The sequence below is a fragment of the Ruditapes philippinarum genome, unplaced genomic scaffold (genome assembly GCF_026571515.1).
Source record: "Ruditapes philippinarum isolate M1 unplaced genomic scaffold, ASM2657151v2 ctg550_1_1_1_1, whole genome shotgun sequence".
NCBI classification, from domain to species: domain Eukaryota; kingdom Metazoa; phylum Mollusca; class Bivalvia; order Venerida; family Veneridae; genus Ruditapes; species Ruditapes philippinarum.
The window spans coordinates 419,605-439,379 of record NW_026854566.1 but is presented as its reverse complement, the minus strand read 5'-3'; the positions used below and the strand labels follow the sequence as shown (position 1 = coordinate 439,379).

General features: G+C 32.0%; 1 protein-coding gene across 1 annotated transcript in view; it reads left to right on the top strand.

The window, feature by feature from the left end:
* Positions 1-2,727: 2,727 nt before the first annotated feature.
* LOC132740487 (ATP-citrate synthase-like) overlaps positions 2,728-19,775 on the top strand; it is a 47,877-nt gene continuing 30,829 nt past the window's right edge. The window contains exons 1-3 of the mRNA XM_060728399.1: positions 2,728-2,892; positions 7,833-7,991; positions 14,723-14,845. Of these exons, the coding sequence (XP_060584382.1) occupies positions 7,842-7,991; positions 14,723-14,845 (273 nt within the window). The 5' untranslated portion in view covers positions 2,728-2,892; positions 7,833-7,841. The remainder of the gene's footprint in view (positions 2,893-7,832; positions 7,992-14,722; positions 14,846-19,775) is intronic.

Here is a 19,775-nt window from a genome sequence, read left to right as displayed (position 1 = left end):
TTAAAAGCATAATATTCATTTCTTTCAAACATGAAGTTGAAATGTCTCGGACAAAAGTTGTGATATGTCGATATCTAAGTGTGTTTAAAGGAAATACATGTATCTCTTTATTTGTGTTTGCGGCAGAAAGAAAATATTTAGTGATGTTCAATTTGAAGATATTTAGCGTTAGCATACCTTATTTACGAAGTTTACGGAGAAAGCCGAAAAGCTACGACTGGTAAGAAACCAATCAGCAATAGCTGTTCTCGTTTTTTTGTGTGAAACCTTTTTGCGTTTTTTAAAATTTAAATCGAACAGTAATTGCCGTAAGAAAATGCATTTTCATGTATTATTTTAACAGAGAGGGTATTAATAATGTGAGTTATCATTTTAAAAGTATGCATTTAACTTTTTGTTGCACAATGGTTAGTCTACATGTATTTACTGGGTGGAAGCAATGTTTTCTCCGTGACTCCCTTGTGCTTTTGGTGAATACATCCATGCAGGCACATTAAACCTCATAATTGAATGTTATTTTCATTCTGAATAAAGGGCAAACATGCGTTTTATAATGATATGATAATGAACATGTGAGTTTGCGTATTACCTCATGAAAATAACTCTGAATGTGAAACATTGTGTGATGATGGAGAAAGTGTTATTTTAACTTATATATAAATACTAAATAACTACATGTATATCTGGAGTATTAAATTGCCAAAACGCAATAGGTGATAGATGGTTTTTTCCCCTTCTTTGTCTATAGTGGCAAAATCACGTGAGTGTTAGAATAACAATATTAATAATAAACTCAAAATACTAGCACTTTTGGACAGAAGGGTGTCTTCCGTCAAATGATAAATAGGAAGTAAACGTTACGTCGTGCCAGTATGTTGTTGCTCTAACAACTATTTTCTAATTCGTTCGAAAAATAGCTCTCAATGTTTGTGGGTTTGAAAAAATGTATTTCTTGTGTTTTATTTGTTTTCATGTTGTTGTAATTTGTTGTTGTTGTTGTTTTTTTTTTGGGGGGGGGATGGGGAGGGGGGCTTTTTTGTTGTAATTACAAATGGCTTTATTTTCACTTTTTCAGTGACGGACTATATTGGGAGATAATACAGCACTTCAAGATTTTCGAGCAAGGGACATATGGAATTTCTGTACGTTCAAACAGCAATCATGCGATATGTTATAGAAACTTGATTGGCCAGAATTACATAAATTTCTGACGTAAACCTATAAAATACAAAATGTTTAGTACTAAGGATTTTCATGAATGGCGCCATAACATACAATATTTTGGCATTTACGAGTTGGGGAATTTGAAACGAATGCAGTGGTATAAAAATCGCATTTTGGAAAATAAAATGGACATAAAACACTTAAATAGAACCAATAGACGAGTTTTTTACTTCAGTTTTTACGGCACACACATAACAGAGTTGCTAAGTTCGGTATTACAGTTCTGTTTATAGTAACTGATATTTAGTCTAAGTACATTGTATTTTAAGGTATTACCATCCTAATGCATTACCTCCGCTTTGAAGAGTATTCAAATAGGCTTGAACTACTGTTAACTACATTGAAAATGAGGGCCGTGGGTTCAATCCCCACAAAGGTCAACTTTTTTTTTCCTTTCTTTTTTTCTTTTAACATTATGTATGTATCTCTCATGACCCATTTGGAAAGAAAAAAAGTGTTTAATTTTTTTTTTTTTTTTTAATTTATATAGGTATTTATTGGATAAATTATGCTAAATCTAGTAATAAATATGGTACCTGATATTTTCAAAGTGTAATAAAATCAAAACTAGACGGTAAATGTATTTTATATTTTACGAGATTAACCAATATACTTCTTTAAAAATTTAGGGAAACTTTGAAAACAGGCACTCATTTGGGTAAATTTTAAGAATTTTTTAAATTAGGCTCCCTAAGTAGGAAAATGGTCAGACACGTGTTAAAAATGGGTGGGGTAGGGTAACATTTTTATACAGTTTTCATAAATTTCAAGTAGAAACCATAATTTTGCTTATGTGTATTGTTAGCGGAATGGAACTATTTGTTTTTTACCAAAAAATAATGGGAAAATATTTTTTTATTAGAATGTTATTGCAGATTATTTAAAGGTTCCTCATTTCTAAAAAAAGCTAGGGCCCTCCTAACATCCTAGCTTGAGTTCAGAAAAGTGGCCATAACTTGATTTCCGTACGGTAAACTTTGTTTAAATTTTGCATACAGGTGTACTTTAAGGTATATCTGACCTATGATGTCAATTTTTTAGTTCCTTATAGTGTCCATTAGGGTGGTAATACCTTAAAATGTTGACTTACATTACACATATACTCGTATGTTTTTTGCTAGATGGTACATCATACTTGTATTACTACGTTCAATATGATTTTCTTAATTCAATGCAAGCAGTGATCTGAAATAAATCTAGGTCAAAAGTTTATCTAAGTATCAGCTCTATATTTCAACTCTACTAGTATATTAAAATAAAACCCCTATATATTTCAATTTCAAAATGTATTTATATGCTGGATTTTATTTTAGTTTATTTTGCTGTAAATTATAAATGCCTGTAGAAATGCCTTAGTGCCTGTAAATCATTGCATATATACTTTGAATACATTTATAATAGATGGCAACTTTATAATTTAGTTCTGTGAAACCTATTTAATTATTTCCCTTTACGAACAATTCAGTGTGTCAAACCAATAAAATATTAATCGAGCAGACACATAGGTCAGAGTTCATCGTACGATCCACGCGTGATATTTCTTGTCAAATCGCGTGAAATTTGTTAACAAAATTGCGTGATTTTAGTTAGTGTAAAGATACACGATAGTGAAGCTGCATAGTTATTTGGTCGTTGCATTTAAGGATTTAATTTTTGCAAATTAATTTGGTATGTTATTACCGAATTTTAACATTTTTCAATTATTTTAGTGTTTGTTTACATTCGTGACAGATGTGGGTGGGGTGATATTTTATTTTATCTAACCGAATGCCTGTTCGGTATTAGATAGTTTGAAGGAAAAATAGACTGTAAATTTGTTTTTACTTCTTGAATGTGAAGTGTATTTTCATTTAAATCATGACATTATACGTCAAAGTTTGTCTAGCTGAATTTTAGTCATTAGAAAATATTAACCGGTCTAGAAGTTCATATTTACGGACAGTCTGTAAATTTTTGGACGATCCATAATTTTACAGATTTTTGTATCTGTAAATAACAGACATGAAGTAAGAAAATAGTAGAAGTTACATTTAAATTCAAAACCGCAGGTTAAAATTAATAAGGTTATGTACTATATGATTAAGGTAAGATTCAGAACTATTTGATGACTTCCAATTTTCACTTCATTAATTTTAATATAGGCAAAATGAAAACTGTTCAATAGAATTTCTTTAAACTTTGCATGTTGTTAAAATATGATAACAGAAACATTTTAAGCAAAAAAAATTTAGGGTCACCGTTCTAGTTTTTGAGTTATCTGCCCCTGAATCAGAATTTTCTACTTATTTGAGGTCATTTCAAGGGCAGATAACTTATACATACTTAAATGAAATCTTGTTTTTACTTCTGGATTATGTTTTTCTTTTTATTGTTGAGGACAATACATAATAACATGCAATTTACTTTAAGTTCGTAAAAAAATCCGCCATTTTTTAATAAAAAATGCACAGGTTAAAAGAAGAAGTGAGAGAAAAAAACTATCCACTCTAAATTCCTTCTTGAAATTTTGCATATCGACTAAAACGTAGGTAAACTTCATGAAAATAAGAAAAAAAAGTGTATTGTTTCCCTTCATTTTAAATTATCTGCCCTTGAGTTTAACGAAAAAGTCCAATTCAAGGGCAGATAACTCGAAAATGAGAACGGTGACCCCAATTTTTTTTCCGTTTAAAATGTTTCTGTTATCATATTCTAACAACATGCCAAGTTTAAAGAAATTCTATTGAACAGTTTTAATTTTGCCTATATGTCTATATGAAAACTCCCGAAAACGTCCTTAACAAAAATTTCAAAAGATGAAACTCTCCGCATTAATACCTTTGTAAATTTAAACAATCAATAAAACAACTTGTTATCTCCCCATTAATACCTTTGTAAATTTAAACAATCAATAAAACAACTTGTCAAAAGCATACATGTGAACTTTTTCTGGTGCCAAGTAGGGAGATTTGACCCTAAAAGTAGGTAGATTGAGTCTGTTGGGAGGGAGATTTTTGGAAACCGGACTTTTTGCGTACAGGAAGGTCTTAACACACAATAATTAAAAGCATTAAGTACAAATTCTTTAAAAACATTTTATTTTGCATGATAACTAATTAACAACCCAATTTTATTATTAAAAAACTTTCTTTATAAAACATACATGTTTTTTTTCCACTGCACTTGTGTTTTGATGTTTATGTAATTTACTCAACTTTCACTTACACACTTTACACAATTAGAACTGTCTTTATATGTCATACATGTTTTTTGACTTCACTGTACACAAGTGTTGGCTAAATGGCATACACAGCCCATATCAGACACATCAGGTTGCTTCTCACGAATACGAGATAGGACAGAGTTGTGACGGCCAACCATGACACTAGCGTTGTCAGACCCATACCCAATGCATTGCTTCCATGGTATATTCTGATCCCTGAAACAGAAAAAAATATCAATTATCATACCTAATATATTATTCATCATTTCATAATTTAAAACAGTTTAAATTGATCCTTCCAATTAGATGTAAATCATAGCCTTACAGCTTATTACATTTTGTAGACACCTGTCGTGGATGCGTGTTAATCCCAATGACAATTAACAATTTTCATTCAAAATAACATAATTGGCATTAATTGACAGTGTATTTGTTTAACAATAAACGGTACTTACCAGATTTTAGTCTCCCTCGCGTGTGCCTAATTACTGTTATCAGCAATTATAAACCCCGATGTCAAGCTGTGAAAAACTGACAATATACAAACAAATTTGCCGATACCAAGGTCAAGGTAATTAGACTGTGTTACATTTTTAGTGAAATAGACAGACTGTGGATGGGTAAAACGAATCGATATCGGTAAACCAGTCAATAAATGTTTACACTGATTATGATTACCGAAACGCTTGTGTTGTAAAATTTTTATTGCTTTTGAAATGAAATATCGGTAGTTTGTAAACCCCGAGCGGTAGGGGGTCTTAGTTGGCCAAAATCGGTAGTCTACCGCCCAAATCGGTAGGGTTCACATGTATGCAAAAGCTGCGGATTTAAGTGTAAAACTAAAAAAGCAAATTTCATATTGAATATCTGTAAATTTATGGATTGAAAAATCTTTAAATTTCTAGACTATCCATAAACTTACGGACAGTCCATAAATATCATGAAATCCTAGACCTGATTAATGCAGTGTTTTATTTAAAGTAAATTCGTTTTTATATTAAAAGTTTATAAATGACAGGGTTCTCGGGGATGCTTATTTCGGTGTCCCGGTACGCATGTTTATTACAGCTGGACGCAAATATTATAGAGCAAGGATTCCGCGTACACTTAATTTTGCCTGGGGACGCATAAACTTTACTTATTGTTTACAACCACAAATACACAAATATGTCAGCGCGTGTCAGTCTGTAGTTAGGCGGTCCTATGCACATCGACCAGTGAAGCGATTTATAAGCCAATCAGCGATAACGCTTTCGATTATTATCATCAATAGAGATCAGACTAATGTATACTGTACACGCGCTGTACATATTTACCAGATATAACACAAGGTGAAAATCATCTTTGATCAACAGTTGATTGGAAATTAGCAAATTTTTCCGACAAAAGGATTAGCTATTGACTATTTATGTCGCAAGTTTAAAGACTGTTTTCTCAAGTTTACAAATGAGTGTAATTATGAATTATGTGGAATAATTTCAGCATTTCTATGCAAAATTTTGCTTTAGTTCTCATTCTTGCCAAAACGTTCTATAAGAGTATTAAGAATTAAGATATTGTGCCGAAATACCAGGACAACAAACCAAAATACACAATATGCTTTTCTTTGATATTTAGATTCTATCGAAAATTGATCCCGAACATCGGCTATTTCACATTCGCCAGAAACCCTAAAATTTCTCAAAGGGCACAAAAATTTGCAGTTTCCAAGCAAGACATGTTAATGAATTGTTAATTTGTTATTTAATCAACATTAAATCTTTAAATATCGATCTTCAACATGCCCCCTTTGAAGATATTTGCTAAAATAATGGTCGATCGGATGAATTTCTTACACACTGTGTGAAGCTGTACATGATTTTCCTATTCATTTCGCTATATACATTTACGTCTTTTTTTTTTTTACAAATATAAACTTTTTGTCTTTAGAGTGGACTTATAATTTAAGCAGAATAAAATTTGATTTGGTGTGAAAAAAACAATGATTTCCACGTGTTGATGCATTATAATTTTATTGTTCCATAATAAATATTAACAACAAAACAATAATTATACTATGTAGTTCAGAGTTTTTGAATAACTTTAAACTTTGAAGGTCTCTTGAAGATTCCAAATATCAGCAATGCTATTGTGAGCATTATATGACTAATCTGTAAACATATTAATTCGACGCACTTTTGGACTCCAACTTTTTCAGACTTGGGAGTCCATGGACTCCATGTTTTCAAGTCCTAGTGAGAACCCTGAATGAATGATATTTTTGATTCCACTACAATAATAAGAATATATTTCCTTAGAATTGTAGTTGTGGTTAGACCACTGACAGTTTCTCTTTTTCAGAGACACTTCAGTGTTTCCCACCTACCTAGAGTACTAGAGGTGTACGGCAATCCTCGCATGTATCAGTGCTTTACACTGGGCATGTAAAAGAACCAAGGAGTCTATTCAATAAGAGCCATGTCTACGTCCCTGCAAGGGGTTTGACATTAATGGAAGATAGATAGAGGACTAGAATAGCATAGAATACAATAACATAAAAAGATAGCTACCATTCCTTTATATCTATAAAATAAATTCATTTTTGTTTGAAAAGTTTATATAATATGGTTTAGCTAAAATTTTAAATATATTTGGATTTTTTCAGTATTATTTGGAGATAAAAAAAAACTTATCGTCAACAACTGTCTGATAGTTACTTATTACGTACCATTTGTAAATGCCAGTGTTGTAAATAATAGATAAGTTTGCTGTTAAGGGATACAGTACATGTTTCGTATATAGTTACTATACTTAATCATTCCCAATTAAAAAAGTAAATAAAGACATTCTTCAAATCCAAACCAAAAAATTTCCAATGCTACATATGTAAGCATTCTATATCATGCATGTACATCTGTAGTGTAGGAATTATTAATATCAAATGCGTTATTAAGTGTCATTCAAACATTGTTACATTGATCTAAATGATCTAATATGTGATTTAAATAACTAACTAACTAAATAAAACAAATATGTTGTTGTCTTAATTTTTTAAAAAATCCTGATTTTAGCATCACATTGCGAATTGCCAATTAAGGGACCAGTCCTTACCCAAAAGTCGCTGTATGCTAACTAATTATGTTTTTTTTCTAAAATATTTTAATGTCTGGAAAAACTGAAAGAATACATACATGAATTTTTTAACCCAAACATTCTTGAAAGTCAATGATTTAGAGCATGATGTAGTTAATGGCAAATCTTAAGTGGGGCGATACAGAAGAGGATAAATCATTATCAATTTAAAGACTGTATGTTTGATAAGATGTTTTATTAGAAGAATATGAGCTTCAATCGTTGTTGTTGTTTTTTTTTTCATTGGTATAATTGTTAGAAACATTTTTATACACTGTGTAATATTTTTTTGCAGCAATAAACCATGTCTGCTAAGGCAATATATGAGGCTAAAGGAAAGCAACTGTTAAATGATACACTAGAGGGTGCTTCAATAAAGAACAAGTTTGCTATTGTAAGGGAAGATGTGAATTGGGGGCAGCTAGTGGATGACAACCCATGGCTACTTACTGAGGTCTGTATCATTATTTACTGCATGAACTTATAAGATTTTCATTTGGTCGGATTTTATGTTGCATTAATCCCGTAGTAGATAGACGATTTTCAAGCTTTACTGGTGGAGGAAGACATTGGGTGCATTATTTCGGGGATTTATGGGCACCTGACATTCCATATGTGTAAGCCAGCTGGATAGCTTCCTCACATGAAAGAATCCAAAGTCCCTGGCAGGTTTTGATCATACAGTAATGAAGGGCAAGTGGTTTTAAGTCAACAACCTTAACCACTCTGCCACTAACTAAAAGATTTTGTAATGTTCTGTTAATTTTATTAAATTCTTAATTGAAAATAGACTGTTGTTGACTGGTTAAGTTATCGCTCTTCCCTTATGATATGCCTTTTGTAATTCACTTGTTAATGTTGACGGCTGGAAATTTTGTCATATTTAGTGACATATTTGATCAAATTATTGTAACTCTTTCTACTAGAATGTGCAATGAACTACTTTGATACAGGTTTGACTGTATTTATGTTAGATCTATGTGCCTTTATATTGTAGAAAGGACAGACAGTTTGAAGTTGTACTGTAGTTTTGATTTTGTGTTTAATACTGATTTGTTGCTTTGAAAGTACAGTGTTTATGAAATTTTAGATTCCCTTGTTCAAACAAATAGCCTGCTTTTATAGTAAAAATAAAAATTGCAGATAACTGATTTATTATTTTATTAAATGTTTTAACTGTAAAACAAACACAAATAAAAAGTTTATCAAGATATAAAATAATCTTGTACATTATTTACTTTCTATATATATCTAAATTCAATACCTATAATAAATATAAAAAAAACTATCCATTAAAGATTAAATAAATGCAAACTTCCGCACAGTCTGATCAGGATCCATGCTGTTCGCTATCAGTTTCTCGACTTGTAAAAGGGTTAGTAAGCGAACAGCATGGATCCTGATCAGACTGCGCGGATGCGCAGGCTGGTCTGGATCCATGCTGGTCGCAAACGCACTATGTTGGTTTTGTCGTGACACGGCTCAAATATAAAAAAACTCTTCCATTAAAGATTAAATAAATGCAAACTCGAGATTGAATATTACTTATGTTAAACTATTTTTCAGTTTAGTACATTATATAAACTTTGTCCAGCCACAGTGATTTTTCACCTTGCCTGTAAGAGCTTCCCAATTGAAATTTTCTTGAAAATCGTGTAGTTTCACCAAAAATCTGAACTTTATACACCACCTTTTTTTTGCTTCCCAAATTAGCAATTTTTAGCTCTAATTTTTCCCAAATTCAAGTGGCTAAGGTCTCTTCCCAATTAAGTGAGGAAATCCACTGCAGCCTGCATGGAATACCTCCTGAATATCTATTATGAAATACCTTTTAGTTAATTTATACAAAGTACAAAATTATTTTTTTATGCAAAGCATCAAATTGAAATATAATGGTTAACAATAAAAATGAAGTATTATAAAACCTTAAAAGAATTTTAGTTGTTTTGTGACAAAAGAAAATACTATAATTTCTCTGAGACCACAGATGGGTTGGATTGAATTTGTGACCTCGTCCTAAAGGAATAAATGTTTTTTTTAAAAGAAGATATGAGCTGCGTCATAACAAAACTAACATAATGGGTTTGCGACCAGCATGGATCCAGACCAGCCTGCGCATCCACGCAGTCTGATCAGGATCCATGCTTTTTCGCTATCAGTTTCTCTACTTGCTATAGGGTTTGTAAGCGAAAGCATGGATCCTGATTAGACTGCGCGGATGCGCAGGCTGGTCTGGATCCATGCTGGTCGCAAACCCATTATGTTGATTTTGTCGTGACGCGGCTCATATTTTAATCTGAATACATAACCATATCACACTTTAAACCAAACAGCAGCTAGGGATAGAAATTCCACCAACAAGGAAAAAGAATGCAGTTGAGGAAAAATGGGGGGACAAAAATGAGAGACCATTAATTTTATATGTTTAAACAAGTAATACATGGAAATGGGATAAGTTGTATTCTATTTGTAGGTAATAATATAATTTATATAAGACTTCCTTGTTAGATAGTAGTAAATATTTCTTTTCATTTTTTACATGGTGCCTTGCCAAAGATATCATGTTTCCATTGATATTACTGTAAATGATAGCATACCAGGTGTAATGTTTCTGTTCTATACATACAAGTTTTTTTTATTTGTTATTTCATGGGCTATTTACTGATAAAATTATATCATTCCTGCATGACTAAAATTATAGAATAAAGAGCTATTTTATGTTTTATATAATTTTTTGTTATCATACCTTAATATTAATAGATTACATTCTATTATTGTCTACATATCATTTTTTTGATATTATTGATAATAAAATTATTTGGTTTACAAGAATTAAAATTATCATTCATTTATGATGATTGACTTCTATATCTGTTTACACAAAACACAAGTACAAATAGTTATCTAACTGCCGTAAAGACTTAGCCAGACCTTCTGAACAGAGTTTTAACATAACTGGACTGTACATTTGGTGAAATCATTGGACCGAATTGGTATTCCTTGGACTGAACTGAAATTAGTAAAAATGTTCTAGACTGTCAGACTGGCTTGTTAATCAAGCAAAATATTACAAGCCGGTACTTGCCAGTGTCTGCGTACCAGATGTTTTAAATAAAATGAATAATTGACAACACTTTGATAATAAAATCTAAATTTCATTAGTTTTGTGAAAATCTTACATTGATAATCCTGTGTTTATACATGTATTTATCAAGAAAAAACGGAACTTTATTGTCAAACTGTGGCTAGTTGGGGACTTGTGTTGCAATACAAGCAGCTTGTTTAAGATAGTTTAAAGATAAAATTTTGAACTTCAAGTACCCAGTTGTTTAAGGTCATCTGAGTGCAGTTGCGGCTTTTATCTTTACTGAATGAGAGTTTCATGTTCATTAAATGGTTTTTAATTGATAAATGAGTGTTTATGTACAATGAGTGTATCAAAATTTTCCATAATTCTCCACCCACCTTTAAGAATGATGATACCTGAAGAACAAACAAACAAACAAAATAAATTATCTTCTTGAATGTCTGAAATGAACTTTGCTGGCGCATCCTTTTAAAATATTTAGTTTGGTAAGAGCTATATGCTGATTTGCTGAAATTTGTGAAACAAATGAACAGAAATTATATTTTAATGTTTATTGGACAGAAAATAAATGTATAAATACAATGTATTAATATAATGTTTACCAGACCAAATTCTATTTTACTATCCAGTTATATAGAGCACAGTGATTTTTTTACAAACTCATCAGTGTGGGTCCTAGGACTCGCTGGGCTATAAATCTATGAGTCCCAAAATTTAGCCGACTAATCCAAGTTACAAGGCTTAATATTGCGTTAGTGATATGAAAGGTATATTAACAATAGAATGAAGAAAAAATGAATTTGATTTCTACATTAATTACCATGCTTCTGATACTGAAATTATTCAAAACGGTCAAATAAATTTAATAAGTTTATTTCCATTAATTTAGTTTGAGATTAATCAAAACTTCATTTTCCTTAATATTTTTATGCTTATCTATAGTAAAGCACATTATTATTTCTTATCTGTAGAAGATTTGCAGACCTAGAATATGATTGACATAACTTGAACACAATTTGGTATTTACTACCAAATTCCTGTCAGACAGGACTCCCTACTCAGAAAAAGTATGCATCCAAAAGATGCACATTATTTGAAACTTTGCATCCACAGTAAATTCAATGAGTCCTGGACTCAGGATGCAGAGGTAAAAAAATCACTGAGAGCATTGTTCAATTTTCTTTTTAGCTCAACCTCATAAATAATCGTAATAAGAATTTCAAGTGGGATGACAGTGATTACATATTTTTTGATTATATTATCCAATAAAACAGAAATATTTTATCATTAATGTTAATGAGTGATGGTAGAATTAATTACCTCACTGGTAGAAAGCACGCACAGTTTATGTATTACCTAATATGACATGCGTGCCGGACTCACGTGGCATAGTGTATGTACTGCATGTGATTTGACAACTGTAGGATTATATTAACCGTGATTACTATATTCGAACCGTCGGCGTTTTTACATCATGTCACATGACTTTTGTATTAATATTAGTGTACAATTTTAATGAATGGGTGTTACAGTAATGAATGAATAGAGTTTTTAAGTCGTGGATGCATGAAATAATTACTTCAGTTACCACTGTTTGATTATTGTTGTCACATGACTAAGGAAAAACTTTGTCTGAAGTCTTCCCGAAAAAAATGTGTTCCTCATGTAAAATAAATTTTCATGTGATTTGATTATAATAACTGCTGAGTCAAGTTCAGTCAACAAGAATTTACATGTATAGCTATGTTATAAAAAATGATCATGTACTGAAAAAAACATATTCATAAAAATATACAAGTATGAAAACAACACCTTTGAATAAATGTTCTATTTGAACTATTTCCTGTATTGCGTAATACATGTACTTCCACACCAATGAATTAAAATTTCAGTGTGCTCATTTCTACAGACGACTTCTATTTAAATTATATTACTAACTTAAAAAATGAGTTAAAGCTAACTATGTTTGCCATATAAGTAATCATGAATACAAGTTCCTGGAGTTTGGAGGCAGACATCTTAACCACTAGGCCAATTGCTCTGTATTGAAAAGCTTAAATATAAAGCTGAAAGTTAAAGTTTAAGATAGTAAAAACAAATATTCAAAAAAGAAGGTCCTGTTTACATGTACATTGTATGCTGTATTTCTTGCATATCAAACAGGATTATCTACCGTTTACACCGGTGCTAGAAAACCCTGTCTTACACGCCCCCATGTAAGACAAGTCGCGTGCTTTAAATGACGTCATTGCCTTTTATGAATGAATTGCTTTCTTAGGATGACGTCACTTACCCGTTATGAATGCAGTTGTAAGTTCATACGCTAGTATAAGAAAAAAGTGCGTAATGAGAATATCAGTTTTCGTAATTTCTATTCTGAAAATAAATTACATGTAATATGCAAGAAAAAGAATCGAACACCGGCTGTCCGTACAGACGGGAATATCTAGCTCTCGGGTAACTGTTTAGCGGACACTCGGCAGAGCCTCGTTACCGCCGTAAACAGTTACCCTCGAGCTAGATATTCCGGTCTGTACCAGCAGCCAGTGTAAGATTCTTATACTATGGTACTGTCTTATGAGATGGAGGCCAGAAACTATTTTTTTTGCCCTATAAATTCAACATGTCTATGACATGCCTAATAATAAACTATTATTTATTGCCGCACAGCCACAAATATAATATTCTAATAAAATATAAACATTTTGTCTACGAAAATTTGAAATTTGAATATATTATAAATATACATGTATACCATAATACAAATTTCTAGAAATTTTACATAGAAAGGTTAGGAAATGTAATATCCAAGTTTATATAATTGTATTTATCAAAGTATATAAACAAAATCAATGTACCCTGTCCTACGATTACAAGTGCATGTGTTACTTTGGATCACTGTAGCATTTTTGGGAGCCTGTATTATGTCAGCTTTGACTTTTTATGCCCCCGCCATGTAATGGCCGGGGCATATAGTGTTACCCTGTTCCGTCCTTCCGTCATTCCGTCCTTCCGTCATTCCGTCCTTCCGTCATTCCGTCATTCTGTCATTCCGTCATCATCAGTTTCCGTTCATTATCTTAGTAACGGTTGCACACATTCAACTCAAATTTGACATATGGATATGTCGTGAGAAAATACAGGTCAAGTTCGAATTTGGTCATGGTTTGATGATTTTTGGCAGAGTTATGCCCCTTTTACTTTAAAATAATATGAAATTTTCAGTTTCCGTTCATTATCTCCCCAATGGTACAACACATTCAACTCAAACTTGACATATGGATATGTCATGAGAAAATACAGGTCAAGTTCGAATTTGGTCATGGTTCGATGATTTTTGGCAGAGTTATGCCCCTTTTACTTTGAAAATAATATGAAATTTTCAGTTTCCGTTCATTATCTCCCCAACAGTACAACACATTCAACTCAAATTTGACATATGGATATGTCGTGAGAAAATACAGGTCAAGTTCGAATTTGGTCATGGTTCAATGATTTTTGGCAGAGTTATGCCCCTTTCACTTTGAAAATAATATGAAATTTACAGTTTCTGTTCATTATCTACCCAACTACTCAAATTTGACATATGGATATGTCAAAGGAATGGGCAGGTCAAGTTTAAATTTGGTCATGGTTCGATGACTTTTTGGCAGAGTTATGTCCCTTTCACTTTGAAAATAATATAGATACATCTTAGGAATAAGCAGTTTAAGTTTGAATTTGGTTGTGGTTCAATGATTTTGGACAAACTTATCTTTCTTGAATGTTGTAAAAATTTTGAACTTTCAGTTTCAGCACTGAAATGTATGTAGCCATTATTTTGGCTACAAATATGAAATATGCTATTTTCAAAAGGTTTAGACTGAATAATTTCAGTGCCTTGAACATTGTATGAAAATGGTTTGTGTTAACATTGAAAAGTTTTAAGGGCTTTGAACTTAAAATGAAAAAAATTATTTGTGCAAACAAATTTGGAACTAAATATTATAACATCTGAAATTTTGGCTGCAAGCGGGGGCATCCGTGGCATGATGACACATTTCTAGTCTTAAAGGGAATTAGACTTATTTATATCCTATATTTATTTTATTTTTCAGAAATTAGTTGTTAAACCGGATCAGCTGATCAAGAGAAGAGGAAAACTTGGTTTAATCAAGGCCGGTACAGATCTTGACGGTGTTAAAGAATGGCTCAAACCCAAACTTGGAAAAGAATTTACAGTATGTTTATACAGTTTTAATCTTGAATATATACATGTAGCTCACGCTATACTTTGTTCTGTATTTTACACTGTAAAAAATTGCAGATAGGAGTTTCAGTTATTATAGAACCACATGTTAAAGTATTACATCAGATCTTATGTTTTAGTAAGGTATTTGGGAGTAGCTAACTAACTATATAGTGTCCCTGCATAGAAACATTGTATATAATAAAGTACTACTTTACTAGTAGCTTTCAGAAAGGATCCTACAATGTATATCCTGAAGAATCAGAAAATATTCTTCAAACTTTATCTTTGAGTGATTCAATAATCAAGTTATGTAACATCTTTTTATGTGTCTCTCTTCAAATTACATGGTTACTGTTTAGAAAATATTTCCTTTTTTATACATTATAAATCATATGTGTTAATATGTTTAAAAAAAAGCCCAGAGACACTATTCTTATAAAACCTTTAACTACAGCCAGATGTGGCCATAAGAATTGTGAACATAATGTTATTTGATTGTACCATTTCTGGAAATGTTTATAAGAATATCTCTCTCCAGATATTATTAGCTTAATTCCCTTTCAATGAGCATGTGATGTGTTTATATCAGGGAACACAGTGACTTGATTTTCTACACCATCTTCCTATTATAGGAAATACCTTGTCTGGTTAGGCAGATATTTCCTTCTAGTTTTATAACTTTTTATGTCTTGAAATATGGTGTTTCCCAGAACAATCAATTCTTTCAAATAGGCCCTATCAATCTAAGGTATTGATTAGTCTTTATAGAGTCTTGTTTCCTATAGAAAAACTGGTAACAAGCAAAGGTCACCAATTTTGGAGAAAATTTCATATTTCTCAGATTTTTTTCTGATACTGTGTAGGAGAAAGAAATTTTCTCTGCATGTGAAAATGGCAAAAGGTTTTTTAGTTACAAATATATATGTTTTGTACATAAATGTATGAGAAATTGAATCTACTGGTAGCTTAGTTGGGCACTTGTTAAAACTCTCTTTTTGTTTATCTTTTGAATTCAAAAGAATTTAAATAGGATGATAGGTATTTGAAGTTTTTTTTTGTTTTTGTTTTTTAGAAAATCAAAATTTAGCTGAATGCTTAATTATTTTATTACTTGTGATAGTAATAATATACATTATGTATGAAGGGGTATCTCAGGGCTCTTTCTCCTTCAGTAATTTAGCTGGACAGTCGTGAAAAGTGTAAGTATGAAATAATGATTTAAAAAAGCAAAAATAAGGTTTTTTTTAATCAAAATTGTATGTTTTAGTGAAACATTAGTTTGATGAATAAAAAGAAAACAACAAAAAAAAAACAACAGATTAAATATCAAAATGCCTGCATGTATATACATGTATACATATTTGCATGCTCTAAAAAGAAAAATATTTTCAAATGGTTTGATGCAAAAAAGAACTGTATTTATTGCCTCATATTAAATGAAGAATAAGATACGATAATGTTTTCAATTATCAGGCTCATTTCCGTAGAAACGCCCTTCAGTGGTCTGCAGTGGTCACTTTAAAACTTCGTCGTGTACAGTACATGATTACAGCCAATGTTAATGTTTATTTAGTACATCATATTATTATGGTCATTGTGCCTAATCAAATATTCATGTTGGACATTGTCATTTCTCGTGATGTGACAACATAATGTAAATAGAATGTAAAGTACACGATAGTAGTGCAATATGACATGCATGCAACCTTGACCGCTTCATTTATCACTGTTGTAAAGTTCAGTATTAAGCTAGGTGATAGATTTCATAGTAACTGTTACACTGATTTGTTTGCTTTTAAAAAAACAGGCTGAAATAGAGACATTTTGAATAGCTGACAAAAATGTTAGTAATTCCTAATACAGTCTATTTATTTTCCAAAAGTTATATTTACCCAACCAGCTCAATTTGTAGACATATAGTATATTGTAAAAATGGCTCAAGTGCACAGTGTAAGTATCATATGAAAAAGACGAATGTTGAGCACACGTTTCTTATCTTTTTTATAATTTTCAAGCATTGTTTAATTACATAGAAGCCCTTCACAGTAATTTATTATGTCAATTTATTGTATCGACATGACATATACATGTGATATGACTGACGGCAAAAGTAATACTGGATCAATACAAGTGTTAAAATGCTAATAATTGTCCTATAACAGAAACATTATCCACACAATATGTGTCTATAAATTGATAAATTAATTGTTATAGCTCCCCATGTTAGTGCTATATTTGCAAATTATGTAGATTTATTTGATGGTAAGATTTTTTACACAGCTTTTTGTACAGATAAAAAAAACATGGCATTTAATTTTTGCGGAAAAGACTGCTGAAATTTGGATGTGAATCATTGGTGTTCATTGTTTATAATCAAGATATTAATTAAGCTTAAATTTGGACCCCCCCATCCCATTATATAGGAAAAAAACACAAAAATCTATGTATTGGTCTTTGAATAAGTGGGATACGAACTCACAACTTTTGAATAAGGAGTATTATGATCTAATACCATACCTCTTACCATCTGAAACTTCATGACCGCTGAAACATTTTTGTTCCCAATTAGTGTTCAGTTTTTAAACAACTCCGTAACTACTGTCAATTTTGCTTAGGAGGCTTAGGAGGCTTCATGTCATGTAAGGTTGTATACATTGGCAACTTCATATTGTCAATTTTGCTAAGGAGGCTTGATTTAGACAGGTTCATTTTCAATAATACACCAGACTGTCTTAAGGATTTAGCTAAAACTGCTGATTTTACCAGATAAATGTCTATATAGCAAATCAATATAACAGAAGAGGTCTATAATTTGGTTGAGGCTGTACATTGATTTTCGTGGATACGGCTTGATTAGTGAGAAGACGTTTATTTTCTATCTCTTTGCACAATTCATGTTCAAAGAAATCTGAAGTGACTTCGTTTTCCCATTAATTTACTACAGTTAGAAACAAAATCAGACTAGTGTCGGAAATGTTGAATTATGGGAAATCAATTAAAAAGAAAATCAGAAAATTAGTTTTCTCTGGTTATCAGTTTCCTTTAAACATGATTGGTAAAATTGATCATTTGATAATTAATTATTTAGGATCTTTAATGCCCAATTAAGCTTTTAAAGTCTGCCTTTTTATACTGGTAGTTTCAATATAAAGAAAACAATTAACAGCTACAGGACTTGTAATGGCCTTGATGGCCCACTTTCTATATGACCTTATACTGTTTCTGGTGAAATTTTAAATCAAATGTTTATATTCTAGTGTTCCAAAAGCACAAGTATAATTATTAAGTTTACCTATCAGGAAGTTAGTTCCCATATTTTATCACCTTAGTGCAGTAACTGGTTAACTCCTTAATATATAATTTAATACTGACAGCAAACTTGAATGAAATAAAATGTATGCATTTTTTTATGAGATTAGATAAGAGAAAATTAAAATATACCTGACTAAATTTGTGTAATGTACAAGTTGATAGTAAACAGGCCCCCACTCCCATTTAAGTATGCGAGGTAGCTGGGAAATTGGCTGAATTTTATCATTCTGTGTGTTTCTAAATTGCTGGGTCAATGAAGATTTTTTGTGTGTTCTTTTTCTTTTGCAAGAAAAAAACATGAAATATTTTCAGATATTAAGTGTGGAGTTCTTGAGTTTCAATTAACCAGTAGATAATTGAATTGACCATGCTTTAAATCTGGATTGGTCCACTTTATATTTAAAATATATTTAAACTGACTAGCCATTATTATGCCCCCATTTCGAAGAAAAGGGGGTATATTGCTTTGCACTTGTCGGTCCGTTGGTCCGTGGGTCCGTAGACCAAATGGTTTCCGAGTGATAACTAAAGAACCCTGAGGCCTAGGAACTTCAAACTTGGTATGGTGATTGGTCATGACCAGTAGATGACCCCTATTGATTTTGGGGTCAAGGGGTCAAAGGTCAAGGTCACATTGACCTTGTAAGCAAAAACGGTTTCCGATCAATAACTAAAGAACCTTAAGGCCTAGGAACTTCAAACTTGATATGGTGATTGGTCATGATCAGTAGATGATCCCTATTGATTTTGGGGTCAAGGGGTCAAAGGTCAAGGTCACATTGACCTTGTAAGCAAAAACGGTTTCCGATCAATAACTAAAGAACTTTGAGGCCTAGGAACTTCAAACTTGGTATGGTGATTGGTCATGATCAGTAGATGACCCCTATTGATTTTGGGGTTAAGGGGTCAAAGGTCAAGGTCACATTGACCTTGTAGGTAAAAACGATTTCCGATCAATAACGAAAGAACCCTTAGGCCTAGGAACTTCAAACTTGGTATGGTGATTGGTCATGACCAGCAAATGACCCCTATTGATTTTGGGGTTAAGGGGTCAAAGGTCAAGGTCACATTGACTTTGTAGGTAAAAACAGTTTCTGATCAATAACGAAAGAACCCTTAGGCCTAGGGACTTCAAACTTGATATGGTGATTGGTCATGATCAGTAGATGACCCCTATTGATTTGGGGTCAAGGGGTCAAAGGTCACATTGACCTCTTAGGTAAAAACGGTTTCCGATCAATAACTAAAGAACCCTTAGGCCTAGGAACTTCAAACTTGGTATGATTATTGGTCATGACCAGTAGATGACCCCTTTTGATATTGGGGTTAAGGGGTCAAAGGGCAAGGTCACATTGACCTTGTAGGTAAAAATGCTTTCAAATCAATAACTTAAGAACCCTTTGGCCTAGGAACTTCAAACATGGTATGGTGATTGGTCATGACCAGCAGATGACCTATTGATTTTGGGGTCAAGGGGTCAAAGGTCAAGGTCACATTGACCTTGTATGTTAAAACGGTTTCCGATCAATTAACTAAAAACGCTTAGGCCTAGGAACTTCAAACTTTGTATGATGATTGGTCGTGACCAGCAGATGTCCCCTATTGAG